We start from the raw sequence: 16,429 nt of genomic DNA on the forward strand, positions 1-16,429 counted from the left end.
CACCTTGACTTTACTAAATCAAATTCTCAGCTGTTTAAGGTACCTCTGTGTGTCTGTGCGTGTACAAACTATATAAAATACATGGTTAGATAGGACATGAACTAAGTTTAAGGTAGAAGATTTAAAATTTCGAGAAATATATCCGAAACGTATTCCTTTTAGTTCTAAATCGAAACCTGAAACTATCCCAAACCATACGATTATGATGACGCAGTTCAAGAGGGTTACTATTGTGTAGAACTTTATACTGAAAGTGATAGAAAGTTAAAATAATGCGCAATCAACAACACCGTCTGAACTTTACTATTCTTTTCTACGAGGTATATATACAGCTATATTGATTTGGCCTGTGAAACCGAAGTTTAATTTTTATCAGCCAAAGTGCAACCACTTACTTCATACAACGGAAATCTGATCCTATGATACCTTATGAATTTTCAGTTAACACTGTGAGGTGTGAGAAATCATATTTTTTACATTCTTATCACATTCAATCTAACGATGATCTAACGTCAATGTAACACAATTTACTGAAGGACTTTAATTATCCCGGTCCTGACGAAAGATACGCAAGTTCATATAATATTAATGCCGCTATTCTATTCCCTGCACTCAGTATAGCAATCTCATCCTATTTACCTAATACTAAATCAGGTCAGCCAAACAGAAATGAATAAACGATATATGATGGTTAGAGCATAGTCACGTAGTCGTCTATAAGCGCCTGAGCGATGGCTTCTCCAGTACTCAACTTACCAGAAACAGCAGTTAAATTTCCCCTCAAATCGTACCTTTTTTGTTAACAGAAAAAAAAGTGGGGGAAATAGATTAGGTATCTGTTCCTAGATATACAGAATCTGAATAAAAATAAAAAAGATGGTCAGCGCTGAAACGCCTTTTATCATAGGTCTACATAATCATCAGTGACTCAGGATTAAGGAACAAAAATGTTTCTAATGCCATGGCAGATAAGAAAAAGGAGAAATTAAGATTGGTATTTAATTACAAAGCACAGAGCCACGAATTAATATGTAGTTTCTGAGTTGCAATTATTTGATTAATGTAAATACTTTTAAAGATTGTCGTAGGACTTGGGCTGACTATGGTTTTTGTTGCATTAATGGAATGGAAATGGTGCTCGTTTATGGCAGCGGATTTCTCCGGGAACTAGCATCCTTATTTTGTAAACCAGAGAGCATACATACAATTTTTCCGAGATGTTATTATCAAACTCGACAATTCTTGGATATTATTATGATGATGATTATTAAGGTGGAGAGCTGGCAGAAGCGTTAGTACTCCAGGCAATATACTTAGCGACATTTCGTCTGTCTTTATACTCTGAGTTCAAATTCCTTCGACCACTGGGGTCGATGTAATCGACTTATCCCTGCCCCTGAAATTGCTGGCGTAGTGCCAAAATTTGAAATCGTTATAATTACTATTCTGATTAAGGCGACGTGCTGGCAGAATCGTTAGCACGCTGGGCAAAATGCTTAGCGATGTTTCGTCCGTTTTTACGCTCCAAGTTTAAATTCCGCCAAGGTCGACCTTGCATTTCGTCCTAACGGTATCGATAAAATAAGTATCAGTTGAGCACCGATGTAATTGACCGATCCCCGAACTTGCAGGCCCTGTACCAAAATTTGAGACCAATATAATTCTTCTGAATAGCAAATGCTAGTAAGTGATGGTGGTTTTACGTTCTTAGTGCAAATCTCCCTTATTTGACTTTGACTTGTATTTCTCTGAGGTCACCAAAATAATAACTGACAGTATAGTGTGATTTTAATTCCCGCCAAGTTTCTCTTTGCCTTTCATTCCATAGGATTCGGCAAAATAAATACCAGTTATATACTTGAGTCAACTTTACGACCTCATCAGTAAAACAAAGAACATGATCCCACACTTAAATAAGTGATATTTTCGTCTCGTCTCTCTTGTTGTTCCAGTGTTTTTGTATAAATACCTCAGAAAAATGTCCTTCAGATTTATGATTGCACAAATAAGTATTGCAATTGATATGTCCAATATTCTATTAGTTTCATCCTATATTTTTCTAAAGTTTGCATTATCATTGATTTTTCTTTAAGTAAGATAACGCTATTATTGGCATCAGTAGGTCTTCTAAGCGGATCTGGTGACCATATCAGACGAGTTTTGTAGCTTCTATTAATGGAAAAACCGAGAATATGGTTATCTTCATTTAAACTCTCTTCGTTTCCATCTGTGTATGTGTAATAAATATATATATATATATATATATATATGCGCATACAATTGTAACCATACGTGTTTGAATGTTTAAATGAAGGCGTTGTTTATTTCGTGCGTGTTAATTGAATTATGCTATGTGTTGAGTACGAGACAAAAGAAACAGAGGTTTCAATTATATATTCAAATATATATATATAAATCAATATTTAAGCACATACAATGATTGTGGGTACATTTATACGTAGGTGTATGCTAAACATACACACGTATATATTATGCACAAGACATCGTGAGTCAGAAGAACTGAAATAATGGTTATTAGAAAGCTTATCTGTGAGAGAAATAGAATAATGCGCTTTTGACGTGTGGAAAAGTGGAGTCTCCATGCGGACCGTTTTAAGATTCCATTGCTCCTCAGAGAAGACATTCTCGGTTTCTTTTTTCAATCATCAATATACAGCATTCATTCGATTTATTAGTCATAAATTAAGTTATTGTATTTGATAACTTAATTTCAATGTTTGGGCTTTTGACGGCTCTCACTATATATATATATATATATATATGCACGAACACACACACACACACAGTGTCATATAGTGCTGAAAAGTTCCTGGATTTGGGTAAAGAAAACACAGAAATACCGGAGGATCAGTTAATTATGGCTTTATTCAATTTATTGCAGCGGTCGTTCAGTTTTTCTAAGCTCTGTAAAAGAATTCGTAAGCTTGGACCTCAACCAGGTCTTTCACGATACCCTTAAGGCCAGGAACTTTTCAGTATTCACTTGTATAATGGTATGCACAACAGAATGTTAATCAAGAGGCTTAAAATAAATTCAGATATTAGAACGCTTAGCTGTGAGACAACTACAAGAATTAAACACATTCTCTGCTTTTGATGTACGGAAACAGAGGGCAAGTGTTGTGACTGATTGTTTCGGGGTTTGTTGACTGCTCTTCTTAATTCCCCTAGAAAACATTTAGATACCTAAGCAGGAGCTTATGTTCGCTATAGTTATAATTTCTGGTCATCATCTTTAGAAATGATCAGTAACCCGATATCGATGTTATTGAAAGGCATGATTCTGTGGTTTCTGTCTTAGAGAATAGTTCTGAGTCACTGAGATGTTTGCCTCTTGTGTATAACACATACGTATAAATGCTATTGAAATGGCGTTTATACGTTAAATATGATACACAAGTGGTTATTTTAATTTAATTCTGTTTCAATTGCGTACACCGAGTTTATTTCATCCCTGCAAGCTTTCCACAAATTCAATGAAAGTATTATTCATTTTCAATATACCGGGGAGGATAAATTTTGTTTAGTCACCGCTAAGGTAATGTTCGTCTTGCTCCGATATTTATTGTTTTTTACACAAAATATCTATGAAGAAATTTTCTCTCAAACAAAATCACTGCATCATACCTTTAAATGGTGTATATATGTTAAGTACGGTACACAGATATTTTAAAGACTGTTATTTATAACCCTTATCATTATTAAAGCGGCGAGCTGGCAAACTGTTAGTGGCATTTTGTCCATCTTTACGTTCTGAGATCAAAGGCCGTCGAGGTCGATTTGCCTTTCATCCTTTCGAGGTGGCTAAAATAAGCACCAATCGAACACTGGGGTCGATGTAATCAACTGTTCCCTACTGCCAAAATTTAAGGTGTTGTGCCTATAGTAGAAAAGATTATTATTGAGGCATATTTCAGTATTTTTAAGGGAATATAATGATCGCTATTATTCTCAAAGAATTCCTGAAATGCGTCTCAATTCTAATAAGGTAAACTCAGGGAATTGCAAGTTGAAAAACAATGTTTAGTTTCAACATTTTTCCAATGCACAAGAGTGGCTGTGTGGTAAGTAGCTTACTTACCAACCACATGGTTCTGGGTTCAGTCCTACTGCGTGGCACCTTGGGCAAGTGTCTTCTACTATAGCTTCGGGACGACCAAAGCCTTGTGAGTGAATTTGGTAGACGGTAACTGAAAGAAGCCCGTCGTATATATATATATATATATATATATGTGTGTGTGTGTGTGTGTGTGTGTTTGCGTGTGTGTGTGTTTATCCCCCAACATCGCTTGACAATCGATGCTGGTGTGTTTACGTCCCCGTAACTTAGCGGTTCGGCAAAAAAGACCGATAGAAATAAGTACTAGGCTTACAAAGAATAAGTCCTGGGGTCGGTTTCTTCGACTAAAGGCGGTGCTCCAGCATGGCCACAGTCAAATGACTGAAACAAGTAAAAGAGTAAAGGAATGCTTATTTTACTCAACGGCTAATCCGGGCTTGATTCCAATTTCTGTTACAGAGATAGGCGGGCAGTTGCACTGTTTACTTTATTTCCAGCAGAGTTATCTTCTTTGTATTGTCTATGCTTGTCATTTTTTATATCCAGGACTACATTACCCAATGTGTTTTTTATACCCCTTATACTTGAATGTGTTAAAAAAAGTACTGATATGATTCAATCAATTATACATTTTTGTCTTGAATAATTTATTCCAATAAAAGTTTCTGGGATTGCGGATTATTATCTTTTTTTTTTTAGTTCTAGGATTTCCTTACTTATAACTATTTCATTTATCACCATTCATGTCTTTTGGATGAGTATAAACGCCACAACTAGTTCACTCTACTCTCTAAATCCGAATCTTATAAGGAATCTTTGTTCTCAGTCTGAGGACATTTCTAAGAAATTAATGTATGTTGGATATTGTTTGAAATCGTATTAAGGGATTCAATACCACTGGATTCGACATATTTTGAAGTCGATAAAATGTGTGCCAGTAATATATTGATATGAAAGCAATCCTATATATTCATTCTTTGCAAAACTGACCTTATTTTTTCACTAAAATTTTACATAAATCCATTATTTTAATATTCATATATTTATATTACTTTCATTACAGGTAACAAGTGCTGAACTGGAAACACGTATATTCCGCAACACATCCCTTTTGTCTATAATTGAACCAGCCACAAAATGTGAATCTTTTCTAAAGCTTCTTTCGGAACTGCGTCAAAGAGCAGAAGACGATAAAACTGTACTTCGAGATTACAAATCTCTCCTACGTATGAATGGTCTACCCTGCAACTCTGTACGGCTTGAAACTGTAGCTGTTGAGTTTCAAAAATTTTCCCATGGCTATTCAACGGCGTTGAAGCTCCTAAGCGAAGTACGATCTGAAAGAGGAGGATCAGACAGTGTAAGTCCTTGGGAAATGTCTTCCGAGGATTCTAATTTAACAGATCAACCAAATTTATGTGGCGCGCAACCTGAAATACAAGCATTTTCTGCTGTAACTTGTGAGTGTTTCTTTTATTCATCTTTTATTGTTTATATTTATGGCTACTTTTACGTGTTACTCTACGAATGTTAACGGACCAAAGCCATTTTCCTCCTTCTAGATTGAGGAATATTAGTGAAGTTAATATTCATTCCGAAACGTTGCGAGTTACTAGTTTGGAGGGAAAATTTTAATGAAAAGGCAGCAGAATGAACTAGTTATTAAGGAGGTTGGAAATTGAAATGCAGTCAGTGTGACTGGATATGAGAAATAGGCTCATCCATGGATAATACGAGTTATTACTTCAGATGATAATTGTAACTGACTGAAACCCACCACAGCAAAAGTTACTAAATAAAATCTGAACGGGATATTATTTCAAATATCTGTATCTGGACGAGACATACTATGGAGAAAAGTATTGCATCAAATTTGAATTGCAGCACTCTCTTTGTAATAATACGTAGGGTTTTATTCTTGCCATAAGTAGCAATTCCTGTGATAATGTAATAAATTCGCAGAGAAACGTATTGCTGACCCTTTTTATTCCTAGCATAAATTATTTTCTATGAATATCTTTCACTTTTGAGAGAAGTGTGACAGTCTACATTCCGTTAAATTCTGAAGCATTGTATCAATGCAAGAAAATGCAATTATCACTAATGTTTCAATTAGCTAAACTTAACTGTTATGTTTGCACATTTATGTTCCTTGTTGTTGACGGTAAATGTAATTGTTTTGTCAATTAAATTTTTGTATCAAGCTGTCTCTTTTCTCCCGCATTTAAACTCGAATAGATAAATAACACGGTGGCGTAAATTGTAACCAAAGGGGATTGTTTCCAAAGTTTCCAAGTGTCATCTACTCAGAATATATAAAGATAGAATACAAAACAATTAATCAGAAGTTCAAATCATGTTTTGATATGATTATCTCTGATTCGCAGATTTTTTTTTTAAATAAAAGCTAAGAAAACATCTTTAGGTTGTATTCACATGATCTGTAAATATTTTGTAAATTATCTTGATATTGAAAATTAATTACATGCTTGGGCTCAGAAATTTTATAATTTAAATTTGTGAATATTTATTGCCTGGAGCTTCTTGCAACTTTACGAACAAATATTTTATGTAAATGTGATTCAAAACATTTTCCGAATATATGAATATATTCTTCTGCATTATGCACCACACCATGCCTATAAAAGAAAAGGTTCTGTTTGACTTGTTTTTGTTTCTTTCTTTTTTTTTCTTCTTGAAATTGTGTTGTTGGTTTCAACTGTACAACAGTTGTGCTTGATAAAACACCTTCATAAATTTCTAAGTGAAACTGCCTTTAGCTTATCTTTTAACGCAAATTCTGAAGTCATAAAGGAGAGAGGAATACCAGCATATATGCTCATGTTGTTGTTATTTAATAATTCATATGAACAAATGACAATGGGAATTCAACTATTCGAATACCATTTCCTACCATTGAGAAAACACATTTCAATCGTCCAATGAAGTTTGTTCTTTCAATAAATAATTTGAATATCAGTGCTAGAAGAAAAAGATGTGATGATATAATGCGTACTCTCAGCTGAAAACTATGATATTGGAGACTTTCCGTTATAAGTGGCTTTCGGCAAAAACAACACTTATTTGTCCAAATGTAAACACAATTTTACTAGAAAAATATATCAAAACAGAAAAAGTTTAGTTTCAGAGAGAAATATATCCCATGTTAAAATATATATCTGACTGAAGAATGAAAAGAAAATCAAAACGTGATTCAGACTCGAGAACATCTAGAAAAGTTTGTTGAATGAATTATTATGTTTTGCTTTTGCCTTTAGCTAAGCTCACCTTTATATTTTAATTAACGTAACGCTATACAGTATACATGAATCGAAACTAGGTTGACTTCATACTATAGTAATTATCTATGTATGTCTCTTGGGTTGTGCCATTTCCTCTTCATGTTAAATCTAATAGAATATTTAACTTGCTTCACGAGAACTTATCATCATCATTGCTCTAGCCTAAGTGACCAGATCAGAGTTCTTTCTTTAAGTTTCATATATATAATAAAATGTTATTGTATTTATTGATACGCTAATTCAAAACTAATAAACACCACAACTTTTGCATTTTTACTCCTGTTTGATAAGGGAAACTTATCCCACACTTTTCACTTTTTCGTGACCTGTCTGCCTTTTCTCGCGCTCTTCGCGAAGAAGTTGCCTTCTCCCGCGCTCTTCGCGAGGAACCTGCCTTTTCCCCGCGCTCTTTAGAGAAGTGTCCATACTTTCCCCTACGTTACGTCTTTTAAGCGTGCTTTTCTTGAGAGGATGTTATGTACCGGCTTACTTCACACTATACTGATTGTAAATATTTTAGCTAATTTAGCGTTGTTGTCAATCACAGTTGTAACCTGCTATGTCGGTAGTTTGTGTAAACGCATGTACGCGTACTGCATGCAAGAATGTAGATACTTGTTTCTTTGTATGTATGTATGTATGTATGTATGTATGTATGTGTGGGATTGCTGGTAGACAGTAAATCTACTTTACATAATTTAGTTATACAGATTAAAGCAATTATAAATACAAAATCATATCGAAAGAAAGTAGTTTCCTAAGCTACAATTTTTGTTCACCACCATCATCATCATCATCATTATTATTTTAATTTCCATAGTTTCATTCATTAGTCAATAAATTTACAATTTTTCTTTAACACTTTCAAAATTATTCAATTTTCATATGAAATTGGTGTTCCAAAATATCGTTACTTACTTAGTTCCTCCATCTACAACATACATTTTAGACCATCTTTTCTTTCCTTTATTAATTTTTGATTTTTGTTTATCAGAAGAAATTAAAGTATATACATACTAAAAACAAAAAAAAATTAAATCCTGTTCGCGTTTTTGAAGCAAAGCGAATTACAGAAAGTCTAAATTAAATTTTAACTCACGCATGCACGCACACACACGTGTGTGCGTGCATATATATATATATATATATATATATATAAAACTTTGTGTGCGAGAGAAACGCTGTTTTTGGTAGTTGTTTCTGTATTTTTCTTTCATAACGTTACTACTTATATGAGTTAGTGTGTATTTTACTTCCTTAAGTATATTTATTAGAGCCACGTCGACGGCTTTGTTACTTGTACACGACACTTTACTGTACGGAGAGTCTCTATGGCTTTAATTCTGAATTTTGTAGTTCAATGCCCACCTTCGCCGAAGTCGTTCTATAAATACCTCCTCATGAGATGAAAATATGTATTAGATTATTTTAATCTAACAGAAGTTAATTTTGCACAATAGATCATCAGTATTTTCTTACATCATCCCATTCTTCAGTTTTGGGAAGTTATTTTTCTATTTGATGGGTCTTTAGTAAGAGGTATTATCAATAACTTATGCATGCCCTCCAAGAGTAGTAAGATTTACACCATTAATGCTTTCCTTAAACCTTTATCTATCATACCAGCTCGAAATATGAGCAGAGAAGGAATTCTAAAGGGCAGACATTCTGGGAAGGAAGGAATAGACATAGGAAACATGGGTAATGAAAGAAGGGACAGTCGAGCAAGCCTGGAATAGAGATAGCAAAAGTCCACACAGACCCGAAGGACAGAGGTCATTATAACAGAGATAGAAAAGATATAAATGGGGACAGTGAATCTGTGAGTCAGACTCGAATGTCGGAGAGTAACTTTATGCCAGTCAATCAAGTGACTTTTTTCTGGATTCCGTTTCGGATGTTTGTGTGCAGCAACAGCACCGACCCAGTTGCGAGATCAATACTGCATTGTGGCCTTCTCCTGTTCGTAGCTGGAATATTTTCTGGCTCTAAAAAGAAGGGCCATTCCTTGCGTCTAGCTTTCGTCAGATAAGCAATTTTGAGGACTCTGTTCATGTTTAAAAGGGGGAGTGACTTTTTTCTTGCTGTTGAGACAAAATTGTTGGCGGATGCTTTTCACATCTCTGTTCATAGTGTGTAAGATCTAGGTTGGGTATGCATAATGTATGACCGGGAAATGTAAGTCTCATCTACATAATAGTGGGTTTTGTCAGATGTTGCATCATATAAGTCATTGATGTATAAAAGGGAGTGGAGGACAACACTGAAGCCTGGGTGGGGGCATACTGGAGTTGATAGAATGAAGGGCAGAAAAAACTGACAACACATACAAGAGTATTATCTGATAAACTATTGATCCAAGAGGTGAGAGACGGGTTTCATTTTCGGTATTTTCATAAACTAGTTTCTCTTAATCTAATGTATGGAAACTACTGAAGACGACGAAATGCAAAAACAACTTAAAATAATTAGTGAAAATGTCTAAAATATAAACATTGAACTAGGTTATGTTTTGTAAAAAAAATTGCAGCCCGTTTTAAACACCAATGTACCCCATAGCGCCCCTTGCAATCCCCTCAACGCTGGCAAGATGACACTTTCTAGGTTAACCACTGATCTACGTGAAAATTCGCCCTGCTGGAAATAAAAAAACCAAATTCCCTCAAATCATGATTTACTGCCTTTAAACAAGAAATATACATTGTTTAATGTAGTCCGCGATACTTCCAGAAAGAGAGAATGATCAAAGCTGGAATGCTTTTGATCTTGTTTATTCAATCCTGGCTGACCTGGCAATAAGCAACGCTTCTTCACTACTACACTATATTGCATCACACGAAAACACAATATCCTGAGTTAGTGATGCTTCGATATTTTTTTCTCTTCTATAAAATATACAGTACATCAGGAATGATCTGACTTTGATTTTACCATTAAAGAAAACCATATATCAAAATTCGACTGCTACAAAAGAGACCAGTTACCAACTCTTGCAGAAATATCGGAATAAGTTACAGTTTTGTAATAGTGACTAATATCGACTTGAAGTCACATCCATGTGACTACATTACTAAACGACTTTTCACTATTCTGTGTCACACTATAACGTGTCGCTGAACTATACAACACTACACGGGACCAGGAACCTCATTCTAATTCGAGCCACATTTTTGTTCGACTAGCTCGAAATACCAGCTAATTCGCCTTTAAATCATATCAGTACTACTTCGTCTATAAAGTAACTTATTGCAATTTAATATTTCAAATCAAATTCCATGTAACTCTCAGAACTAGGAAATATTGTGACGTATGTTTTCCTATTTCTACTAGTATGACCGATATCTTCCTGAACTTGCTAGCTATTTTAAAGGGTCATACTCTCCAACTTAAAATATATCATTACGAATAAAGAATGTAACTTCATTTTTAGCCGTACTAAATACATTGCCCCTGATGTTTCTCTTCTAGAACTCTGTGTGTGTGTGTGTGTGTGTGTGTGTGTGTGTGTGTCTGTTTGTGTGTGTGTCTCTCTCTCTCCAAATATAAATGTACAACTATTCATGCTATTTTAGCATCGTTTAGTCATTGCGCCTTCTCGCATCTCCATTGAAACATTCCCTCTACCCTTATTCATCCACTTAACAAAAAAAAATTACTTCCTATTGCTGCAATAAAAACTGAGTTTGAATGGAATAGCCTTCATTAAGAAAAATATGAAAGCACATTTGCAAATTATATTAAATTAGGAATTTCACCTAATAATTTACATATTAGATTAAGATTTTGCCAAACGCTTTGGTCGATTTTGATCGATGCTGTATTTATTATTAATTCGATTGATAATGGAATATGCATATCATGTGTATTGATGCATTAAGAAAATTATTCTAAATATTCTGATTATTATCGTTGTTTCCGATGTAAAAGGAAAAAAATATTGCCCATAGTCCATGGACAGCACTCGTGAATCAAAGGTAGAGAAGAGTGTTTATGAGATTGCAGCGGTTAATGGGAAGGTTGAGAAATTGAAGGTTAATGTATTGAAAGAATGCGTAGAAGAGAAATATATTCTATGGACTGGCAGCGCTATAAATGAAGGATTGTGCGTAATTCTTGGTGCTTAGTTTAACAAGAGAGGTGGAGTACGAATTGTAGGAATTAGTAAGGCGAATGCAATGTGGAGTTTAAGGGAAATATTGTTGTTCAAACGTAATCATCAAATAATGACGTAAATCATCACGTTAGAAACGAATCCCATGACTGATTTAACCATAGGGACACTAATGAATCTTTATCTTCAAAGACTTCATATAGAGCAAGTCTTCATCTCCTACCTATACCCACGGATACAAAGATGACATTCGGGGAAACATGTCAAATTAACAGCGCTGTAGCAGTGACTTGATTCTGCTTTGCGGTGAATATTCACAACTAGGTGCATTAAGACTAGTGTTTCAAAGAAACATCAAATGAAATGTCAACAGGATTCGAACCGTCAACATTTCGGTGGGATGAACTGCGAGTACTATAATAGCTCGGCTTGTCGTGCTTTCACAAATATTTTTAACGTTTATATTAAAATGTGGAATAGTTTCTAGTTTTGGTTTGTCCGAGATCAGCTCTCTTGCAGCAATCCTTTGATCAAAGGTGCTCAAGCCGTGACCATCCCATTTTTCACTCGGATCAGACCCACCCACTCCCTGCAGACACTAAGCCTATCCATTCCCATCCGACACAAAAACAAGAGGCAAACACATACAAAGACACTCAAAACCCCTCCCCCAAGTCAAAACAGATAAGGAAAAAGTGTAGGATATATATGTCGCTTAGCGACGAACTGTTAAGGGATACGGCGGAATGCGATATAAAGTGTATTGGAACTGCGGGGGTTGATAACGTGGAGGAACATCACTTGTGTGTAATACCAGATAAGAAGTAAAAGGAAAAAATGTGGTTGGATTTTGTTTTTGGGAGGTGGACTGCGGCTGGAGCTCATTCCCAGGCTTTACAACTTACGGTAGGTGCTTGGAGGAATCGGGTATTGATGTGCTGGAAGGTTCAGGATTTAAAAGATAGAAAATGGGGCTACTCGTAAGTTGGGCGAGTGGTTCCATTTCCATTTTACCATATTCATGTCTTCATACATTCATTTCTATTTTTTATATATGTTTTATGTCCCACATGTTTTGTATTGTCACTTCTATGTTAGCCCGCATGGGTAATAAAAAAGACACGAATAAAGAAATAAGAAACTGCACGGGGATTGTTGTATGTGTGCGTGTGTATGAAATTTGTATGTAACGTGTGTGCGTGAATGTAATATGTGTGCAGCTGACCTCTGAACAATGTGTGATTTTGTCCATAGGACAAAATTAAATCTATTGCGTTTTCACCAAATTGCTGGGGTTTTTTTTGTTTTCCTTTTTGTTATCGAAATGTTCTAGCCATATTCTTCTGTGTGGATAATGTGTGTACCGATTTGCATCGGCGAAATGCACAACCCTCGATGAAAAAATATCTATTAAAAAGTCATATTTGTGGTATTCGTTCCGCCTTGGGTTGCATAGCAAATCCCTTGTCAATCTTGCCATCATAAATGCAATGAACTAGTGATTGACCCATTAGAGTCATTTAACCATCGGCAACATTATTCATCTAATACTATACATAATCTAATAAATCGTGGCTCATGATTTCAAATTTGCGGCTAGTGTTTTGGTATATTTCTAGACACATAATTTTACATTACTCATGTTCACTTAGTAAAAGTTGTTTAGTCCCAGAGCAGTTATCATATAGCAAGATATGAGGGAAAGCATTCGACCCCGTTTTTTTTTGTTTTTTTTTTTCAATGTATTTATGATTACATTATCCAATAGTCACCTTTTTAAACATATTTGTGTATTCATAGTGTATTTTTAGTAAATTAGCTTTTCATAGTTCTTACTGTTCATTTCGTTTTATTTATATAGCAAGTGGTTTGGAATTTATGACGTTCAAGCATTCGACATAATATCTTGATTTGTGACCAACATCAAATACGATATGAGCAGAAAATGTTCAAATGTATTTTGTCTTTGTAAACTCAAAATGCTGACGAAGAATAGTCACAATATATGCAATATGATATTCGCTTCTGTTCGATTAGAAGTTTATAATGTAAAAATGTAACCTGGACAAAAATGTTTTAAACATAGATCTTGAAGAGAAATGCTTTAGAAGAACTAGTTAACATATGTAACGTGTAATAGATTTCATGTTTGATGAGAACAAATAAATAATGGTGAGACAGAAAAAAAAAAGATGAGAAACTGACGTGCATTCGTTTGCCTGTCAAGTGAAGTCTGTCCATTGGTGCTAATCACTACTATTTATACCTTTCTACATGCAGGGTCAAAAGCCCCTAACCTTAGATTTGTTGAAAACCAGTCAACGAAGTGTTAAAAACAAGACCGGTCGATTTTGAACCTAAAGTTTGGGTGGCTTGTGATTGGCCAACATCAGAGATCCCTATGGTGAACCAGACTTCACAACTAAATGATGACTCAATCCAATGACGTCATCACAATCGAATGTGCAGCAAGTTGCTGCATCGTGGAAGAAACAAATTCTAAATATACAGCAGTTTGCTACACATTTATGGTTGCATTATCTATTATTGTTCTCTTGTAGACATAATTATGTAATTGGTGTACACATTCCCTTAGTAAGCTGTGTTTACTTTGTGTGTATGTTATATGAGCGCATGTGATTGTATCTGCTCATTCCAGAAAAGTGGAGAAGCAGTGGAACGTTTTACAAGTCCTCGCTGTAGCACTAACTGATTGGATATGGAAGATGACCGTCCGGACTCTTTTCGAGCATAATGTTTTTAAGATTGTTATCCAATGGAGTCAGTCCGCTTTTTAAAACGGTAGACCATGAAGTGATGGGATTTGGAAGCTATTTCTAACTGGATGAATGCCCACATCAATGCTCTGAAAAGTGTTCCACATTATCGTAAAATCATCAAAAGAGAGTTCGTTGAAAATTTCAGTGTATTGATTGCCGTAACGAGTGAAATAATCAAACGTTTAAGATATTTGTCCTTCTTCAGAGACAGAATGCTAGGAAGTGTGATGTCTGAAAGGCGAAATTGTGAATGAAAGCGAGAATGAGATGGACTTACGTAGAGAGAGTGGGGGCAAAAGCCATTGGCCGATAATCTGAGTAATGTGAGAGCTGTGCAACAGAAATGAAAGTGAAGTGTTATGTACCGATAGTCTTATATCCTTTCAGTGTGACAGCAACTCCACAACTTCTCGTTCTGTGTTAAGCTCTTCATACAGAAACATCCACCATCAGTTGGATATTTTCGACTCCAGGAGCTTCTCACCAACTCTACTGAACCAACCACTTTCTCTTTATATTAATTTCTCTTAGCTTGACATTAGGAGAAATCTGTCCTTTTTCTAGGGACGCTAATCAAGTAAATGAGGTTGAAATGGTTTCAGTAGTGTATCTAGACCCGGCTGTGGGAGAGGGTGTTGGTTGGCCGTTTACATTATGCAATCAACAGTCAAAAATATATTACCCGTTGTTCTACTTTCGTGTGACAACTTCGTATAAATTAATCGATCAATTGCATTCTGTTTTCAGCATGGCGAATAGATTTGAAAGACTGAATATTTGAAGCATTATTATTTCTAAATCTCTCAACGAGAGTAACAGTACTTATGTTGGCAAATAATCTTTACTGAATATTTGCTTTATTGAAAAGTAGAATGGAACAGATTAAATCATTATTTATATTAAATTATCATACAAAAGTGGACTGGTATTATATTGTTAGCTAGTGACCGCATAATGTAAGATGCCAGCAAACATCCTACGTTCAGGTCTGCATTACGGACTAAATTAATTTTAATTTGACTAGTTTAGCTATCATAAATTGACGTTGCTGCAGCTGCTTACAATTTTGTGGAGCCTACGTACAGCTTGGTGGACCGAGCCACTTATTAATAAGTGTCTTTGCCATGGGTACATCAGATTTCTGATCACAAAACGAACTGCCAATATCTCAGTTTATAGCCCAACAACATATCGATACACTCATCGACTCTACCTCCCACGATTCTCTCTCCCTCTCTCTCTCTCTCTTTTTTTTTTCTCATATTAAATGCATGATTGGAAATACTTTTAACCAAATTCGTATGAAATCATTCGTGCTTTCTAGCAATTTGTCGGGTCAATAAAGAGAATAGGTATATTAATGTTTCGTCAGATACCTCATCAGAGTGAGAGGATTTGATTGTATTATGGTGGAATATTATTTACGTTTGAATAATCATTGAGAGAACAGAGTTCACTATTTGAACCCAGTGGTGTTGTCAGCGTGTTGGATGAAAAGGCACTTGAGAGGGGCATATCGTGTGTATCATCTCTTTCTTGGTGACTGATGATAATAGTGAGAAATTATAATTGGATATTGGGGTGAGAGCACACAAAGGCCTATGACGTGGTTATGTGTATATATCAAAGCAGGTGGTGTGAATTTGGGTATATTGTGTGTGTGTGTGTGTATACATAAATATATACGCTAGAGTGTAATTGAATAATAGATATACACACATCAACATTTATAATTGTACCATACATATATGGTGTGTGTTTGTAAAACCCCAAGTTGATTCTGGTCGAGAAGATCCGTGGTTATTGTTACTTTCAGCACAAGTTTCGAATTCTCTTAGTTTACTGTACAAGCGAAAGATGGAAGAGGAGGAATCTTTTGACGTTGAATGCCATTTTTTAAAAACTATTGGGTGGAATGCAGAGATTTGCCTGCAGTTTCTAGTAGGTCAAGCAGTCACAAAGGCTACTCTTGTTGGCTCGCAGAAAATGTATTTTGTTTATTTAGGTTTTATTGATGTTAATTTGAAAGGTTTTGATAGGCTAGAAGCCTCTTACAAAATTTTCATACAGTCAAATAAGTTTAACTCGGACTAATTAGGAACATTTAGTATACTCTATTTATCTTTCTAGCCTGTTTCTTTATCACAAAATATGA

The 16,429-nt window shown here is 35.2% G+C and overlaps 1 protein-coding gene across 4 annotated transcripts in view; it reads left to right on the forward strand.

The window, feature by feature from the left end:
- Nucleotides 1-13,535, forward strand: part of LOC106875612 (uncharacterized) — a 231,828-nt gene extending 218,293 nt beyond the window's left edge. For 3 of the 4 annotated variants that reach the window (XM_052965701.2, XM_014923832.3, XM_089348056.1), the window contains one exon: nucleotides 5,145-8,117. In XM_052965701.2, coding sequence (XP_052821661.1) covers nucleotides 5,145-5,615 — 471 coding nt within the window. In that variant the 3' untranslated portion in view covers nucleotides 5,616-8,117. Of the gene's footprint in view, nucleotides 1-5,144; nucleotides 8,118-13,355 lie in introns of those variants that run through there. The other variant, XM_089348057.1, reaches the window with a different exon arrangement.
- Nucleotides 13,536-16,429: the final 2,894 nt, after the last annotated feature.

Source organism: Octopus bimaculoides, chromosome 2 (assembly GCF_046866305.1).
Source record: "Octopus bimaculoides isolate indiv1 chromosome 2, ASM4686630v1, whole genome shotgun sequence".
In the NCBI taxonomy this organism is placed as follows: domain Eukaryota; kingdom Metazoa; phylum Mollusca; class Cephalopoda; order Octopoda; family Octopodidae; genus Octopus; species Octopus bimaculoides.